Raw genomic sequence first — 15,158 nt, forward strand, 5'->3', positions numbered from 1 at the left:
GTAAGGCATGAGTCAGAAGGGACAAGACGGGATGCAGGGAGACTGGTTGGAGGCGTGTATTGTAGTCAGCATTTCATTTCTTCAAGAAGCATACTATTAAGCAATGTGCCAGGCATGGCACTCAGCCCTGGGTCCAGAGGGGTGACCAAAAGAGGCATGGCTTCATGGAGGGGGCCATCTGGTTATGAAGATGAACATCAAGCTGATAAACAGGCTAACAACTATATTATAACAGTCAGTGATAAGTGCCATGAAAGAAACTAACATTCCACGCAAAGGAGGGAGGTGAGAAGCAGAGAAACTGAGTATGAGGCTGTCCTCGTCAGCTTGGGCCGCCATAATAGAATACCGTGGACTGGGTGGCATAAACAGCAGACATTTGTTTCTCACAGTTCTGGAGGCTGGGGAGTCCAAAATCAAGGCACCAGAGGATTGAGTTCTTGATGAGGGATCTCTTCCTGGCTTGCAAATGGCCCTCTTCTCCCTTTGTCCTCCTGTGGCAGAGGGAGGGAGAGAAGGAGGGAGAGAGGGAGTGCTCTGGTCTCTCTTCTTTTTCTGATGATGACATGATGTCTTCATGACCTCATCTAACCCTAATCACCTCCCAAAGGCCCCGCCTCCTAATACCATCACATTAGGGGTTAGGGTTTCAGCAGATGAATTTGGGACACAAGCATTCAGTCCACAACAGGCTTAACTGATAATCCATACAAATGACGATATTGAGCAGGGATAGTGGGAGTAAAGAGAAAGTGGCAGATTCAAAAGACATTTTGAAGGGAGAATTGGCAAGACTCCACAGCAGGCTGGAGTGAAGGAAGAAGGAAGTAATCAGAAGGACTCAAGGACTAATCATATTGGAATGTGGATGATGAGCAAAGTGAAATATGCATGTGAAAGGGAGACGTGGGTAGAGGGGGGTGGGGAGATGGGGAGCTCTGGCTTTGATGTGACAAGTCTTCCAAGGAAAAGGCCTTCCAGCAGTTGGCAAGGCAGGCCTGGCACTAGGTGAGGGCTCAGGGCTGAGGATTCAGATGTGAAAGCCTTTGTGCTCACTCTGACCCACTTGATGGGTGAGCCCACGTCTTGGGTGTGGAGATGAAGACACAGGTGTGAAGAATACCACTAAGCCCCCCTGCAGCCAATACTCAGTTAGAATATTCACTGGCTGACCTTCAGTCTTGAGGAAAAGCAGGCTACCATCCCTTTGCTCTTAGAGTGACAGGAGCCATGCCTGTACTTGGCCCTGTCTTGCAGACCCCCCCAGCCAGGAGCCTCATTGGTGCCATATTGTTCCTTTGACAATCACAGCCCATCTCGAGGGTGCAGCTGAGGGTTTTTAGTAAATCAACCAATCTGCAGAGCTAGTACGCTCTGGAGTGGGCGTGGGTGGGGATCCCCGGTGCAGGCTGGTGCATGATTGGCAAAGGTCTGGGAGTATACACCTATATACCTCTGCCTACACAGCGAAGGAGGGGTTGGTGGAGGTTAAGACCTCATGAATGGCCCTGGAGAAAACAGAAACAATCTTCAGGATACTGCTACTTGGTCACCCCAACCTGGCAATATTCCTCGTCCTCCACTTCCCCACTTTCCCATCTACCCATCTCCTAGGGCGGTTTCTCAAAGTATCACCTGTAGCAGAATCACCTGGGGGAGCTTGTCTTCCTAAGCTTCTCAAGGCCCAGAATTTCTGAATGCCAGTTGCCAGGGACCTGCTTAGTAAACAAGTTACAGGTGATCAAGTTGCAGATGAATCCCATATGCACTAAAGTTTGAGAGCGACTCCTTTAGAGAATAACGTGAGGATGTGCTGCTTGTTCTATTAAGCTCAACTCTTCTCTCCCCACTGTTCCTGGGTGGTATCACCCACTCCATCCCTTTAAATGCCATCTGGATGCTGACGACTTCCGAATATCCCGATAGGACTTCTCCCCTGAACTCTACCGCCCCCTCAGCAGGTCCATTTGGATGTGTAGCGTGCATCTCAACATTGTAATGTCTCCAACAGAACTCTTGATTCCCCCACACACTCACTCCTCCCCGGGTCTTCCCCTCCTGAGCAAACGGCACCACCATGGCAAACAACCATTTGTCCAGCTGTTTAGGACAAAAACCGGGAGTCATCCCTTCACACTCCACATCTTATCCATCAGGTAGGTCCTATCAGCTCTACCTTCCAAATGTATGGTGAATTCAACCACTTGTCACCACCCCCACGCTATCACCTCAGTCAAATCCATTATCATCTCTCACCTGGACCACTGTCCCTCTGCTTCCACTCCTGCTCCCTTAGTCTAACAGCGTGATTTGTGCAGTCTACTTATTCTAGTGCAGTAGCCAGCATAATCTTTATGAACTACGACTCAGGTCGTGGTATGCCCCTGCTGAAAGCCCTCTCCTTTGCTCTTGGTCCAAATGAGAGGTATAATCCTAGCGAGCTGGTACCTGCTGAGTCTCCCGACACACCTCCTCCACTCTGCCCCGTGCCCACTCTGCTTCAAGCTAATACCCACCTCAGCTCATCTGTCTTTGTTCTCCTGATTTCCTCCCTCATTTTATTCAAGTCTCTGCTCAGGTGGAGCCTCCTTGGAGAGATCTTTGCTGACCGCCCTATCCAAGAATCCTCCTCATCTCCGTTCCTTCCTTCTCTAGCCCCAGCTTTTTCCCTTAGCACTTGTCATTATTTGAGGTTATATGATCTATTTGTATGTTTATTTGCTCACAGTCTGTCTCCTCCAATAAAATATAAGATCTGTGAAGGCAGGGACTTATCACTCCTCCATTCCACACCCTAGAGCATATAGTACTAAGTTTGGATTTGTTGAATGAATGGGCGAGCAAGTAAATAAGTGAATAAAGACTTAACAACATAATGTGGGAAGTGCTGCCTTCACCTAGGTTGCTCCTCCAGAAGCAGAATCTGATTCAAGGACTTGTGGGCAAGTAGTTTATTTGGAAGGCAATATCAGGGAACAAGCATGAGTGACCAGGAGAGAAGGAAAAGCCAAAACATGGATACGTTATCAAGCTGGTCATGCTGGGAGCAACTGGGCCTTGATTCCACTGGAATGCTCATTGGAGCGTATAGAGGCCTCTTCCAATTGTCCCCTGAGCACTGACAGGAGAAGCCCTGATCCGTCAGCTCTTAAACTCTGCCCGTTGAGTCTTCCCCCATAGGTGTTGACCCCTCTACACTCTCAAGCTGCTGGTGCACAGGGCTCTGTGGGCTCCCCCAGAACAGGAGAGGCCAGGGCTGAAAGCAAGTGACGTGCAGAGGGCACTGGAGACAAGACTTGTCAGCACAAAGTAAGTTGGAGCCCACTCCAAACTGGCTGGAATCAGAGGTGGAGCTGAGAGGATGTGAGGCTGTGGTGGAGGTGTGCACAGGGGTCTACACGATGCATAGAAGGGGCATTTGGCCCAGCTAGGGTGTTCAATCCATATTTGTTGGACTGAATTGAAAGGAGTGAAATACATGATTCATTAAATTATGCTAAGTGAGGTTGGGAGACTTTCCCAAAACTTGAGAGATTCTAAGATCTGAGCCAACAGTTCAAACCTGAAGCAAACAGACAACACACGTAGGAGAACAAGCATGTGTGGCATGATGGAATAGAAAGAAGAAAGCTGGATACACACAGAGGGAGTGTCTGTCAGTCCACTCAGGCTGAATGGACACGCTTCCACGTTAAGGGTGTTAGTCTGGACATGCCCTAAGGGCAAACAGGAAGAGGCAACAGACCTAGGGAGTGGAGAGACTGCTGGGCTGGACTGGCCCTCAGGAGACCCGGGTTCCAGGCTCACCCAGCTCAGTCGCTATCTGTTCTTTTGACACGAGTCTGCCGTGTCAACTCTGGGCCTCAGTCTTCACATCTGTGAAATGGAGAGAGTCATCTTCGATCTGACTTCTCTCATAAATGCCCTAGGCATATTACTGTGATTGAATGAATGCCCTGGGCGTGTTGCTGTCACTGAAGGTCCTACATTCAGTGCTTATTTCACTGTGAACTCTTAAAGAGCAGAAACTCCTCTTGGTTTCTCTCTGTATCCTTCACACCCAACCAATGCTTAACACACAGTATAGGTCCTCAGTAAATTTTTGATGAATAAACGAATGCATGAACAATTGGATTATCCTTACAAGGAAAAGCACGTGAAAGAAGTTGAAGAAACATAATATCTAAACGCGAGATGGCAATGGTGGTAATGGTAGCCTAAGGCTGAATGGATACTTGGGCGACATTAGACTAACCCAAGAAGAAAGCAGACTGTACATAAATTTGATTTTAAATTTGATTTTCCACTTTGTTGTCCTCTTAGCTTAGTCATATTTTACCATGATTGTTCCCTGCCCTGCTATTTCTGCCCTACAGCTCTTGGGTGTTGTCAGGACTCACAGGTACAGATCACACAGGAAGCCTAAAGTGAGGGGATGTGGTCAGGAGGAAAGGCAAAGGACTGTGAAAATATTCAACACGCAGTCATTCACTTCTTCAGCGAACGTTCATTGAGTACTCGCCATGGGCAGGCCCTCTGGGAACACAGCAGGGAACAAGACAGGATTCCTCTCCTCCTTGGCTCACCTCTGCAGAACACACACTAGACACACACACACACACACACACACACACACACACACACACAGGTGTCTCCGCCTAGCTCCTCCCCCCTCCCCCCCTCCACCCCCAGCACTGTGGAACTAAAGTCACCCACACTCTGAAATAGCCTCACAGCTGGAAGGGACCTCAAAATCTTCAAGTCCAACGGTGGCCTTATACAAACAAGGCACCTGGGGCTCATCAGCGGCTGGGGCTAGAATGGAAGATGAGACTTCTTATATTTTCTACCCATGTCCCTCATAATGGCTCCCTGCTTGTATATAAGAAAGCTCAGCCTAGGCTTTGGGGAAGGGGATGGCTCTGCAGGTGAAAATCCAGGAGACAGGGAGTCCACCAGGGCCTTGGCCTCCAGCGCTGCCCCACCTGTTGTTTTGTCTGCCTGTTGCTACTCTGGGCAGGCAGAACATTTTCACTTCTGGTCCCCAAGTGTGAAAATTCACCAGGCCACTGGCTTCCTGTTTTGAACCAGATCTGCTTAAATATCACTGCTTCTAGATGGTTTTTGATCACTAAGCATTTAAAAAATATATAGTATTGATACTCCCATCTGCTCCTACTTTGAGGTTCTTAGACCTCTGGAGCAGAGAGAGGGGTACCATAGATGCTGGTCCCTCCAAGGCCACCGGCATGGAGCAAGGTCATTACAACTGAAAGAGGACCTACAGGAGAGCAGAGCCCCCTCCTCAGCTGCCCAGCCTCTTCATGGGTTTGACCATCCCTTAGGTTATCCCTTAAATAGAAAAAGTCACTGTCTGTGTGTACTCTGTCTCCAGAACTGTATCTGATGATGATCACAGGGTTGAACTTGATTGAGGATGGGAAGAGAAAAGCAAAGCAGTTTTCAGAACACCCAGGAGAGGACCAGGGATGAAGCAAAGCCCAAGGTTCCCTGAAGAAACTGAGGAATCCTTCAACATAACTTCCTGAGAAATCCTGGCTATGGCCAGAGCTGTGCGAGGCACCATAAAGAACTCAGAAAACGTAGAAGACCTGAATTTTGCCTGCAAGAAGTACCCATTAAACAGGAGAGAGCAAGGTTAATCTCAAGGGAGACTGGGCTCCCCCACAGTGCCTAGCACAGTTCCTGGCATATTATAGAAGCTGCATGGGTGAATGAATACAAGGGAATAATCAATAATTAGGTTATGGAAGCCAGAAAGATTCATAGGTCTTGAAGAAGGCTCTCCGGGGAAGTGAAAATGGAGCCGGCATAAAGAATGGGCAGAATTCGATGATTTGGAAGCCAAAGAGGCTATAAAAAATAAAAGGAAGAACAAGGAATGGGTCAGTGAGAAGCTCAAAGCTGAGGACAGGGCCTGGGGAGCCCAGGTGTCTGAGAAGCCCTTCTCACCACATCTGGGCACCTGGAGAAGAGATTAGAGACAAGAGAAAGGAGCCTGCTTCCTTGGGGGCAGGGAGCTCGGGGAAGCTGCTGGCTTAGACAGAGGCTACAAGTGGGTGACACAGGCTTATAAAGAAAATACACTCTTGCCCAGCCCTAAGCAAATCATTTCATTGGACCCTAAGCCTCTGTTTCCTCCCCAGAGGGGCTGTGAGGATGAAGTGAGACTGGTCATATGGAGCCCCTCCCTGCACTAATACGTGCTCAGCAAGCGTGAGTGTTTCACCTTCCTAGTAAAGAAGGGTTTGGTTGGAAATGGTCCAGACTTATTATCTTGGATGCTGGTCAGACTTACCCAAGGTCAACGAAAGGCTGAGTAATTTTTAGGATCCTAGACCATCCAGGGTCTAAAGGAACTGCCACAGTCACCTTTCCACTGCCACCTCCTAAGTCAGAAAGTTATAACTGCACTTGGTACTTGTATCTTTTGTTTATTGAATACCTACTATGTGCCAGGTCCTACGCTAAATGCTAGAATACAGAAATTTTTTTTAAACAAAAAACAAAAACAGATATGACCCTTTTTCTCCTCTAGGTAAAAGAGAGGAGCCCTGGAGAAGTAGTCCAATCCCTCAATTTCCAGATGCTGCAATATAGGCCCAGGGTGGTGAAGTGCCTAGCCTGTGGCCACACAGCATGGCAGGGCAGGTCAAGACCAGAGCCTCTTCCACAGTGTTTAATCCTCATCCCACTAAGCCCTGAGGTCAGGCTGCATCTGTGAGGCCTCAGATTCTCCTCGGGCTCCGATGCAGTCAGTGGTTGGCTGTACAGCCTTAGGCGAAGCATGGCACCCCTCAGAGTCTCAGTCTCCCCATATGTAAAGTGGGGCCAATAATAATTCCCATGCCACAAGGCTGCCACAAGGCTGCCACAAGGCTCAGGATGCAGTAGCATGAATGGAAATGGCTTGTATTTTGTTGACTGTATTGTGCAAGTAGTTTCTGCTCCTCCTCAGGTCACCTGGGCATCTTCCTCTAGGACAAGGCAGCCTTCTGTAGTCACATTGGGTGTTTCTTGTCTACTCTGCAGGCATTTATTGAGTACCTCCTTTGTGCTCCACTTTTAGTGGTTACCAAAGACCTATGGGACATAACCCTGTCCCCAAAGGGCTCAGCCTGGTTGAGGAAAAGCACAAATGGAGGAAGTATGGCCATCTACAATTAGGATCAAAATGGGTGACATCAAGTCTGGAGTCCTGAGGGAAGCCACAGGAGAGGTGAGACTTGAGCCAACCATGGAGACGAGATGCGGCAGGGAGGGGTGGTGTGGTGGAAGGAGGAGGCATTCCAGGCAGGAGAACAGCCCTGGCAAAGGCACCCAAGAGGAAGTGGGTTGCAGAGGGACTGGGAGTGGCCAGCCCATGGAACTGCTGGCTCTTGTGACACCCTCCCAGCTCTTGGGGCCCAGGGAATGACAAATAGTTAAGAGGAAGAGAGGGAGGTTCTGGGGGAGGCCCTGGCATGGCCACGGGTCTGGGTGTCCAGCCAGTGCCCTGTCCAACCAGCTCTGTAGCCGTATTTCTAGGTGCCTGCTCCCTAATCATTTCTGAACCAGCTAGAATCTGCCACTTTAGAGTCCTCGACAGAAACATGCAGAGACTTAGGGTGGGGCCTGGGGCCCAAGGGTAAAGAAAACTATGCTAGCCAGTAGGACTGCAGAGGTCAGGAAAAGGAGGGGGAGGCAGAGGAGACAAGGAACACGTCAGAGGACCCTAAAAGAGGAAGTAGCCCAGTCTCAGTTCCGCTCCCAAGGATGGGAAATACCCTCCGTTCTCCCAGGCCTCAGCAGCTGTCCATGTCTCCTTACCTGAAGCCACCAAATGTGGAGCCAGGATCACCTGGACCTTGGGCCCTATCCTCCTTTCAAGTTGCCCCAAGGCCTCTGAGTCCTTAGCACTTCCAGGGGCCTAGGGCAGCGCTGCATGGGCTGCAGATCCAGTATCCATGCTGAGCAGGGCATAGTCGAGAGTTTTATTGAGGCGGAACACCCCATGGGCTAAGAAATGGGGCCCAGTCCCAGAACTGAAATCCGAAGAAGGATGCCCAAGTCAGCCCATCTCCCCTCCCCCTCCTCTCCAATAGACCTTCAAGGAAGGAAGGGATGCAAACCCCTACCTACTCGAGGATAGAAGAGTTGGGGCCCAGTTGAAGACCTCCAAAGCCAGAGATTTGGTTTATGAAGTCGGAGCCTGGCTACGCTGGGAGAATGGCCCGCAGACCCTGGCGGAAAGTGAGGGGGTAGGAGCTGGTAAGGCCCTCTCCTTCCTTCCCTCCTCTGCAACCTGCTAGAACCCAAAGCAAGAAAGAAACCAGGCCTCAGGAAAGAGAGGACAGGAAGACGAATAGCATGACTTCTCTCCTCCTCGCCTGTCACTCTCCCGGCTCCTGTGTCTTGCTGGCCTTGTTGCCAGGACATTGGCAGGGAGACCAGGGGCTGTAGTTCTAACTGCAGGTTTCAGCAGTGGCAGGGCCCCTCTCAGGCCCTGCTCCATCCACAGCTGCCCCAGGAACTTAGTGTCTGTGGACTGAACAACTCTGCATTCGGTGCCTACTAAACTGACATCCCATTGCAGGCTCTGCCTCAGGTCCAGTAGGCAAACATCCTAGGAAGAAGTGATGACTCACAAGGCAAATTGTTCTGCTGTCCACCAAGCTATACTTGGTTCTTGATCTCCCTTGTGCATTATCTGTTTTTTCCAGCCTAACCCTGGTTCCTCTCCCGACTCCCACCACTTCCGGTCCACCTTCTCCATCACAACGCAGGCCTTGCACGGGAAGTGCAGAACAGTGGGAGATAGAGCCCTCCCATGCCCCCTCTCCTCCATGCCCGCTCCATCACAGGAGCCTAAAAACAAGAACATGTTTCTAGACTGTTCTCAGCACTGATCTCAAAATTGTTTTGGAGCCATCGAGCCTGGTTAGCAGCAGGGAAAACAGACCCAGGTGGTGGACAAGGGTGTGGGAGGGCATGGCAGGGTCGGGAGAGAGGGTTGTAAGAGCCAGAATCAAGTGCAGATGGGCACAAGGCAGAGCAAAGGCCTAAGCTCAGCCTTCAGCTCTTAGAGGAAGTTGGCTTCTGGTAGGAAGGTTAAAAACAGCGTCTGCAATCACCTCCATTCCCACAGGACTTTGCTTATTGAAGTTATGACTGGGTTTCTGGTCCCTGGTGTCAGCCCTGCAAGAGGAAGTGACTGGGGAGACCCTAAGAAGAGCTCCCTTCTGGAGTCTCCAGGCCCTGCCCACACTGGGCTGAGCTGGGAGGGCTTTGCTCTCCAGGGCAAATGGAACTCCTTTCACAGACTCAGGGGCTTCCTGGGAACTAGTCCTTCCTTTCTGGGGAACGGCTGCCTCTTTTGCTTCTGTGAGAAAGCCACTGCTACTCTGCCAGACTCTGTCCCCAGAGGCCTGACTCTCCTGGGGACTCTCGTGCCATAGGCTGGTGGTGTACTCAGAGAAGACGCCTCATTGTCCACAATAAGGGGCCAGGCCTTGAAGGCCCTGGGAGGTGAAGGCAGCCCAGGGGAGCCCGAGAGGGGCAGGTGGTCAGCCAGGAGCCTCCTCCTGCAGAAGAAGAAAAGGGAGAACAAGAAAGAGATGAGGCTTGGGAAGGATTCCTCTAAACCCTCTCATCTGGCTAGGCTTCTCCCGAGCAAGAGGAGAGTGACAGAGGGGGAAACACATGGAGAAGCTGAGTGTGGTGTTCTGTGGGGAGGAAATGAGAGAGAAACGGAGGGTCTACGAGGGATGGCTGGAGGGAGAAAATGTTTCGATGACAAAGAGCAACTGCAATACGGAGAAGGAACGGGCTTGAAGGCAGGGGGAGGGAAGGTGTGACCAAAGGGTGAGTCAGCCATGAAGCAGGGGTGGCTCCTGAGCTTAGAAAGTTCAGAAACAAAGCTCTAGAGTGACACTTCTTGGAGAGGGTGGCTATCTGAAACCCTCATCTCAGAGCAAGGGCCCAGTACTAGCAGGAGGCGGGGGCAGCATGACCCTGAGCCTTCACTCCTGAGATCAACTTGACCCTGAGCCTTCACTCCTGAGATCAACTTGACCCTGAGCCTTCACTCCTGAGATCAACTTCTTTAGCACCCGGACCCCGGAAGGCTCAAGATGAACCGAGTCATCTCTCTGGGTTCCAAGCAGTCCTTGGTGCTGGGCCCGGGTGCCTGGACTGTCTGAGGACCCTACTGAGACATCAGACTCACTGAGGAGCTCACCAACCTTCCACTCACCTTTCCAGGGCTCCAGAGGCTGGCGCTCCCCTTCAGACCATCCTGTTGGAGAACTTCATATAGCCACCATCTGGGCTGCTGATGTGGCCACTGATGGTAAAGGGTGGACCCATCTCCAGCTCCTTCAGGTTCCTGAGAAAGATCATCCAATAAAGTTATTGGGGTTGAGAATCTGGCCTCTCCCTGGGTTCCCAATACCCTAGACCAGAGCATGGGATGACCTTCCTGGCAGTGACTCGCTGACTCACTGACTTATCTTCCAGAATAAGAGTCACCCAGGCCAGACAAGGATCGGGCCTACCCTGCAGCAGACAGTGGATAAAATGACTTACCCAAGAGGACTTTCTGACTCCGGCTCCCTGAATCCCTGACCGTCTTCATTTGCTCCTCTCTTTTGACACCATATTGTGCCTGAGATTATATTATTTGCAATATGGTGGCCTGTGTCCACCATAGATAGTGAAATACTTGAAGACGGAGTTATCTTTGTACCCTTAGAAACTAATACCACAAGACCTGCTACAATAGATCCTTCCTGAATAAATGATGAGTAGATGATAAATGATGAGAGAATGAATGAATGAACAGATGGATGGTCCCTGCCTGGGGGTGAATGTTAAGAGGATCACAGTCATCAGGGTCTTACATGGTCCTGTTCATGTTCAAGTTTTTATTCATGGAACTTTCTAAATTCCATGGCTCCTTCGCTTTCTCTTGTTTGCTTAGGGGCATGGAGAGGAGACAGGGAAGGAAGCAGTAAGTTTGGCTGTATCGTTGATTGTTTCTCAAGCATACCTAACCCCCCAGCCCCACCCCACCCAGATCTGCCTTGAATCTACTCACCGGATTTGGTACAAGTTGAAGACAAAATTAGGCCCTAGGAAGACAGTCCAAAAAGAGAGAGTTAGTACCTCCAGGGAGAGCTGCCCATCACCCTTCTGGGAACATCTGGTGCCCCCTCACCCCTGTCAGGGAGAGTGGGGCGGCTGGGCTGGGCCTCAGGATGCTGTGGGGGGGTCTCAAGCTCCTTTATTATGTGCTTCCTGCCCCACACCCATGGGTGTGGACCATTTTCCTAGACAGTATCAGCTTTTTGGGGGCAGATCTTGCCACTGAGGTTCCCTCCATTAAGGGCACTGATTACCCTGGGCAGGAGGCGGTCCTAGCTTGGAGCCCAAGTGAAGCAGACCTGGGCTTGAATCCAGACTCTACCACTTTCCAACCCTGTGACTTTAGCTTCACATTCTCATCTATAAAAAATGGAGACTAAGAATTTCATCCTCACATGGAATTATAAAGAAAATCATGTTAGGCAAAAGTGCATTGACACTTAGTAGGTGCTCCACAAACATTCAGGGAAGCTGTTGAAGTTCATCGCAGATCTGGGAAATGTTCTCTATCTCTCTGCATTCTGGCATGCCCTTCCAGCCCTCCCAGGTCTTATGGGAAGTGCAGATATGAATCAGAGTTTGGAGAATGACAGCAAATTCCAAGGGACTCGCAGTGGAGCTGAAGCATCAGCAAGCTTAGGAGAGTACCCCAAGATGCACAGGCAGGGGAAGAGATGCACAGGGAGCCAGAGTGGGGGAGACTTGAAATTTGGCCTGTCTAACCCGTTGCCCTTGGCCTCACGGCCCACACAGGCCTTGGGGATGGACTCCTGTAGGCTCTGAGGGAAGAGGAAGCTGGCTGTTTGCTGGGGTGGAAGGAGCCCCGGCTCTCTCGTAAAGGCCCCAGTGCCCCACCCCCACTACCTCAAGTGCTCAGCCACCCACTCAAGTCTTCAACCACTGCAGCCACCACAGGAAATATTTTTGCATGACGCCATGCTAAAGAGTTTGCAGCCCTCCGCGGCCTTGTAACTGCTTCAAGAGAAAAGAGGGTGAGCAGAGCTGAGGCGACAGGGCACAGTGTTTACTCACCCTCCCAGCAGTACCCACGCTGGTACCACTTGGCCAGGCTGCAGCCCAGGATGGACACAAGCAGCAGCGATAGCCCCACACCGAGGATCAGGCCCAAGGTGCCGATGGAGTCCTCACCTGCAGAGAGACACAGCATCCCTCACCCAGCTGCCAAGAGCCCTCTGAGCCCCCTCCACCAACTGATCTGCACCACGTTCCAGGTTTCCTCTCCTCCTCCCCACTGCCACCAAAATGACTGTCCCTTGAGAATCTTGCACGGAGCTAGGTAGTTCAGCTAAGCCATACTAAGATGAGAATGTCCGATACCTGATTTTTTAGAGCTAGCTTGTTTACCCAAAGTAAGAGTCCTCTGACAATAGAGATAGTTTGGGGCTGGGACGCCTTCGCAAAGCCATAGGCACTCTACTTGTTGGAAAAGACACTGCTGTTTGGGGAAGAGCCCAGGAGGTCTCTCCTCTGCATGAAGCCGGGAGGTGAGAAAGGGCAGCCTGGAGGGCCCCAAGAGCAGAGCCTCAGGACCCGCCCCCCAAAGTCCGCATACCCAGTGGTAGGGTGTACCCTTGGGCCCTGTTTACTGCTTATATTTGTTGCTTCTTCCCTTTTTGTGGTATGAGCTCTTAGCTAAATTTATATTTTATTTGTAAAGCCAAACCAAAAGAGAAAGAGACATTGGAAACATGCAGGGAGATGAGATGGACCAGAAGCAGAAGCAAAGCAGGTCTGCAGGAAGAGGCTGACCATGGGAGCACTGTGGGGGAACCCCGCCCCGGCCAGGGCAGGGAAGGAAGAGGAAGGCCAGCCCCACTCCTGCTGGATGAGATGCCGGGAGCATGGACGAATAAGCTGATCTCCATCTACGTGGCAAGGTGCCTGAGGCTCCAGAGGTGTTGCCAAGAGGCCAGTAGGTGCAGCGGTGAAGCATAGCCTTTGGCAGAGCAGGCTTACGCCCGAAGCCAGGTCCATCACTTGCAAAATGAGAGACCTGAGCAAATCTCTTTCCCTCACTAGACTTCAGTTCGCTCTTATGGAAAATAAGCATAATAATAAATACACATAGAGTTGTTGTGATGATTAATGGAAATGCCACATATAGAGCACTTAGGAGAGGACCTGGCATATACTAAGCACTCAAAAGATGTTATTGTATCATTATTGTTGTCATTATTATTAGTATCAAATGATGCAGTTGTATTTTTTAAATATTTCACAATTCCCCCAACCCAAGCCTTTCTCTCTGCCATGCCCCTTGGTCCTTCTTCCCATTTAAGCAGCCAGGTGGTTCTCTACTCAGCAAAGAGAATGTGGAAGCCAAATGCAGAGAGAAAGGGTCTCTCCTCCTAGTTTTAGATTTCAAAAGCCCAGGCCCTCAGAGAAGTGGAAAGGATTCAAAACGTAGACAAAAGTTGAGCAAAAGCAAGACTATGCTCCTCACCACGCTAGGGAAAAAAATCTCCAGCCTGTGGCAGGGAAGGGAGAAAGCGAGAGAAGAGAGAAGAAAAAGCACGGGACAACCTTGAAAAGATGTCAGTGGGTTCCAGAGAGAAAGTCCTTGCTCCTGATCCAAAGTTGAGCCCCAGAGAGGCAACAGAATTTCCAGATAGAATTGTGGGATCCGAGAACTGGACTGAGCCCCAGAAAAACAACAAGAGCCCAGTAAAAACAGCTGCATGGAGCACCTTGGCTGATGGGGCCTCAGAGAACCTTGAAGAGTTGAGGTGCCCTCTCACGGCCTGGTGGCAACCAAATGATTTCTGTGTCCCCAAGAGAGGCAGGGAAGTCACAGAGTGGCTCTCCAACCTGAAGGAGTCATACAGCTGGGATCTAGGGACGCCTCTGCCGCACCCTGCGTGGCTGATGCTCAAAGTCCAGTTCAGGTGATGGCCATTGTAGGGGCGCCATTGTGAGCAGATGGCATCAGGGACTATGCACCCTCACACTTTAAGTCCCCAAGAAAATGGGGGAACAGGGATGCCCAAAGCCACTAATGGCATCCTCTCCATGCCAGGCACTGTTCTAGGCACTTGTATTAGAGCAAGAAATAAAATATAAAAATCCCTGTCCTTATGGAGATTACATTCCAGTGGAGGGAGACAGACAATGAACAAAATAAAGAAATAAGTTCTATAATATATTGGAAGGTGATACATGCTAGGGAGAAAGAAAGCAGAGGAAGAGACAGAAAGCACTGTGGGGATGAGAGTACAGTTTTACATAAGGCAGTCAGGGAAGGCTTCATCAAGACTGTGACAACTGAGGAGAAAGCCCCGAAGGAGGTAAGAGAAAGAACAAAATGTGTAGCTAGCTAGAGTAAAAATGTTCTAGACAGAGGGAGCAGCAGGTACAACTGAGGCAGGAGCATGCCAAGCAGGTTCCAGGAGCATCAAAGATCCCTGAGTGATGAGCAGGAGAGCTGCAAGAGTTGGGGTAACAGGCGCCACATAACGCAGTGTTTTGGAGGTAATAAGGAAGTTTGCTTTTTCCTCTGTGCAAGATAGGGAGTCATGAGAGGATTTTGAGCAGAGAAGTGACATGATCCAATGTTTAAAATCACTCCGACTGGCTACTGTGTTAAGAATAGATGTGGGAGGGGATGATGACAAAGAAGGAGACCAGTTAGGAGGCTACGGCAAAAATCCCAGCAAGAGATGTCCACGGGAATATAGTAGTGCCAGAAACTGACAGGCTAAAGTCAGAGACAGATCATCTGTGCGGATAATAGAGAGCGTGACAGTGACCCAAGAGCTCAAGTCTCCAAGAACTAGGGGCGGCAACCCAGGGGTGTGTGGACAGGTGACTCAACAAATCATGGTAGTAATATTTGTGGTATTTGTGGAAGCTGGGGTTTTGAAGGATTTCATCAAAGAAAAGTCTGCGCAGGAGTAGAAAGTACCAGGAGGAAAGCACCAGGAGGGGAATCACAGGCCTTCTGGAGGTGCAGCTGGGGAGGGAAGGAGACGCACAATCCCCGTTTGCCGCCATTT

At 50.3% G+C, this 15,158-nt stretch overlaps 1 protein-coding gene across 2 annotated transcripts in view; it reads right to left on the reverse strand.

The window, feature by feature from the left end:
• The window catches only part of SMIM35 (small integral membrane protein 35), a 73,078-nt gene continuing 57,920 nt past the window's right edge, over positions 1–15,158 (reverse strand). Inside the window, exons 2-5 of one of the 2 annotated variants that reach the window (XM_046685649.1) lie at positions 12,178–12,294; positions 11,099–11,132; positions 10,256–10,387; positions 1–494 (exon numbers count right to left, since the gene is read on the reverse strand). In XM_046685649.1, the coding sequence (XP_046541605.1) occupies positions 10,288–10,387; positions 11,099–11,132; positions 12,178–12,294 (251 nt within the window). In that variant the 3' untranslated portion in view covers positions 1–494; positions 10,256–10,287. Of the gene's footprint in view, positions 495–9,479; positions 9,585–10,255; positions 10,388–11,098; positions 11,133–12,177; positions 12,295–15,158 lie in introns of those variants that run through there. The other variant, XM_046685651.1, reaches the window with a different exon arrangement.

Source organism: Equus quagga, chromosome 14 (genome assembly GCF_021613505.1).
Source record: "Equus quagga isolate Etosha38 chromosome 14, UCLA_HA_Equagga_1.0, whole genome shotgun sequence".
Classification (NCBI taxonomy): Eukaryota; Metazoa; Chordata; class Mammalia; order Perissodactyla; family Equidae; genus Equus; species Equus quagga.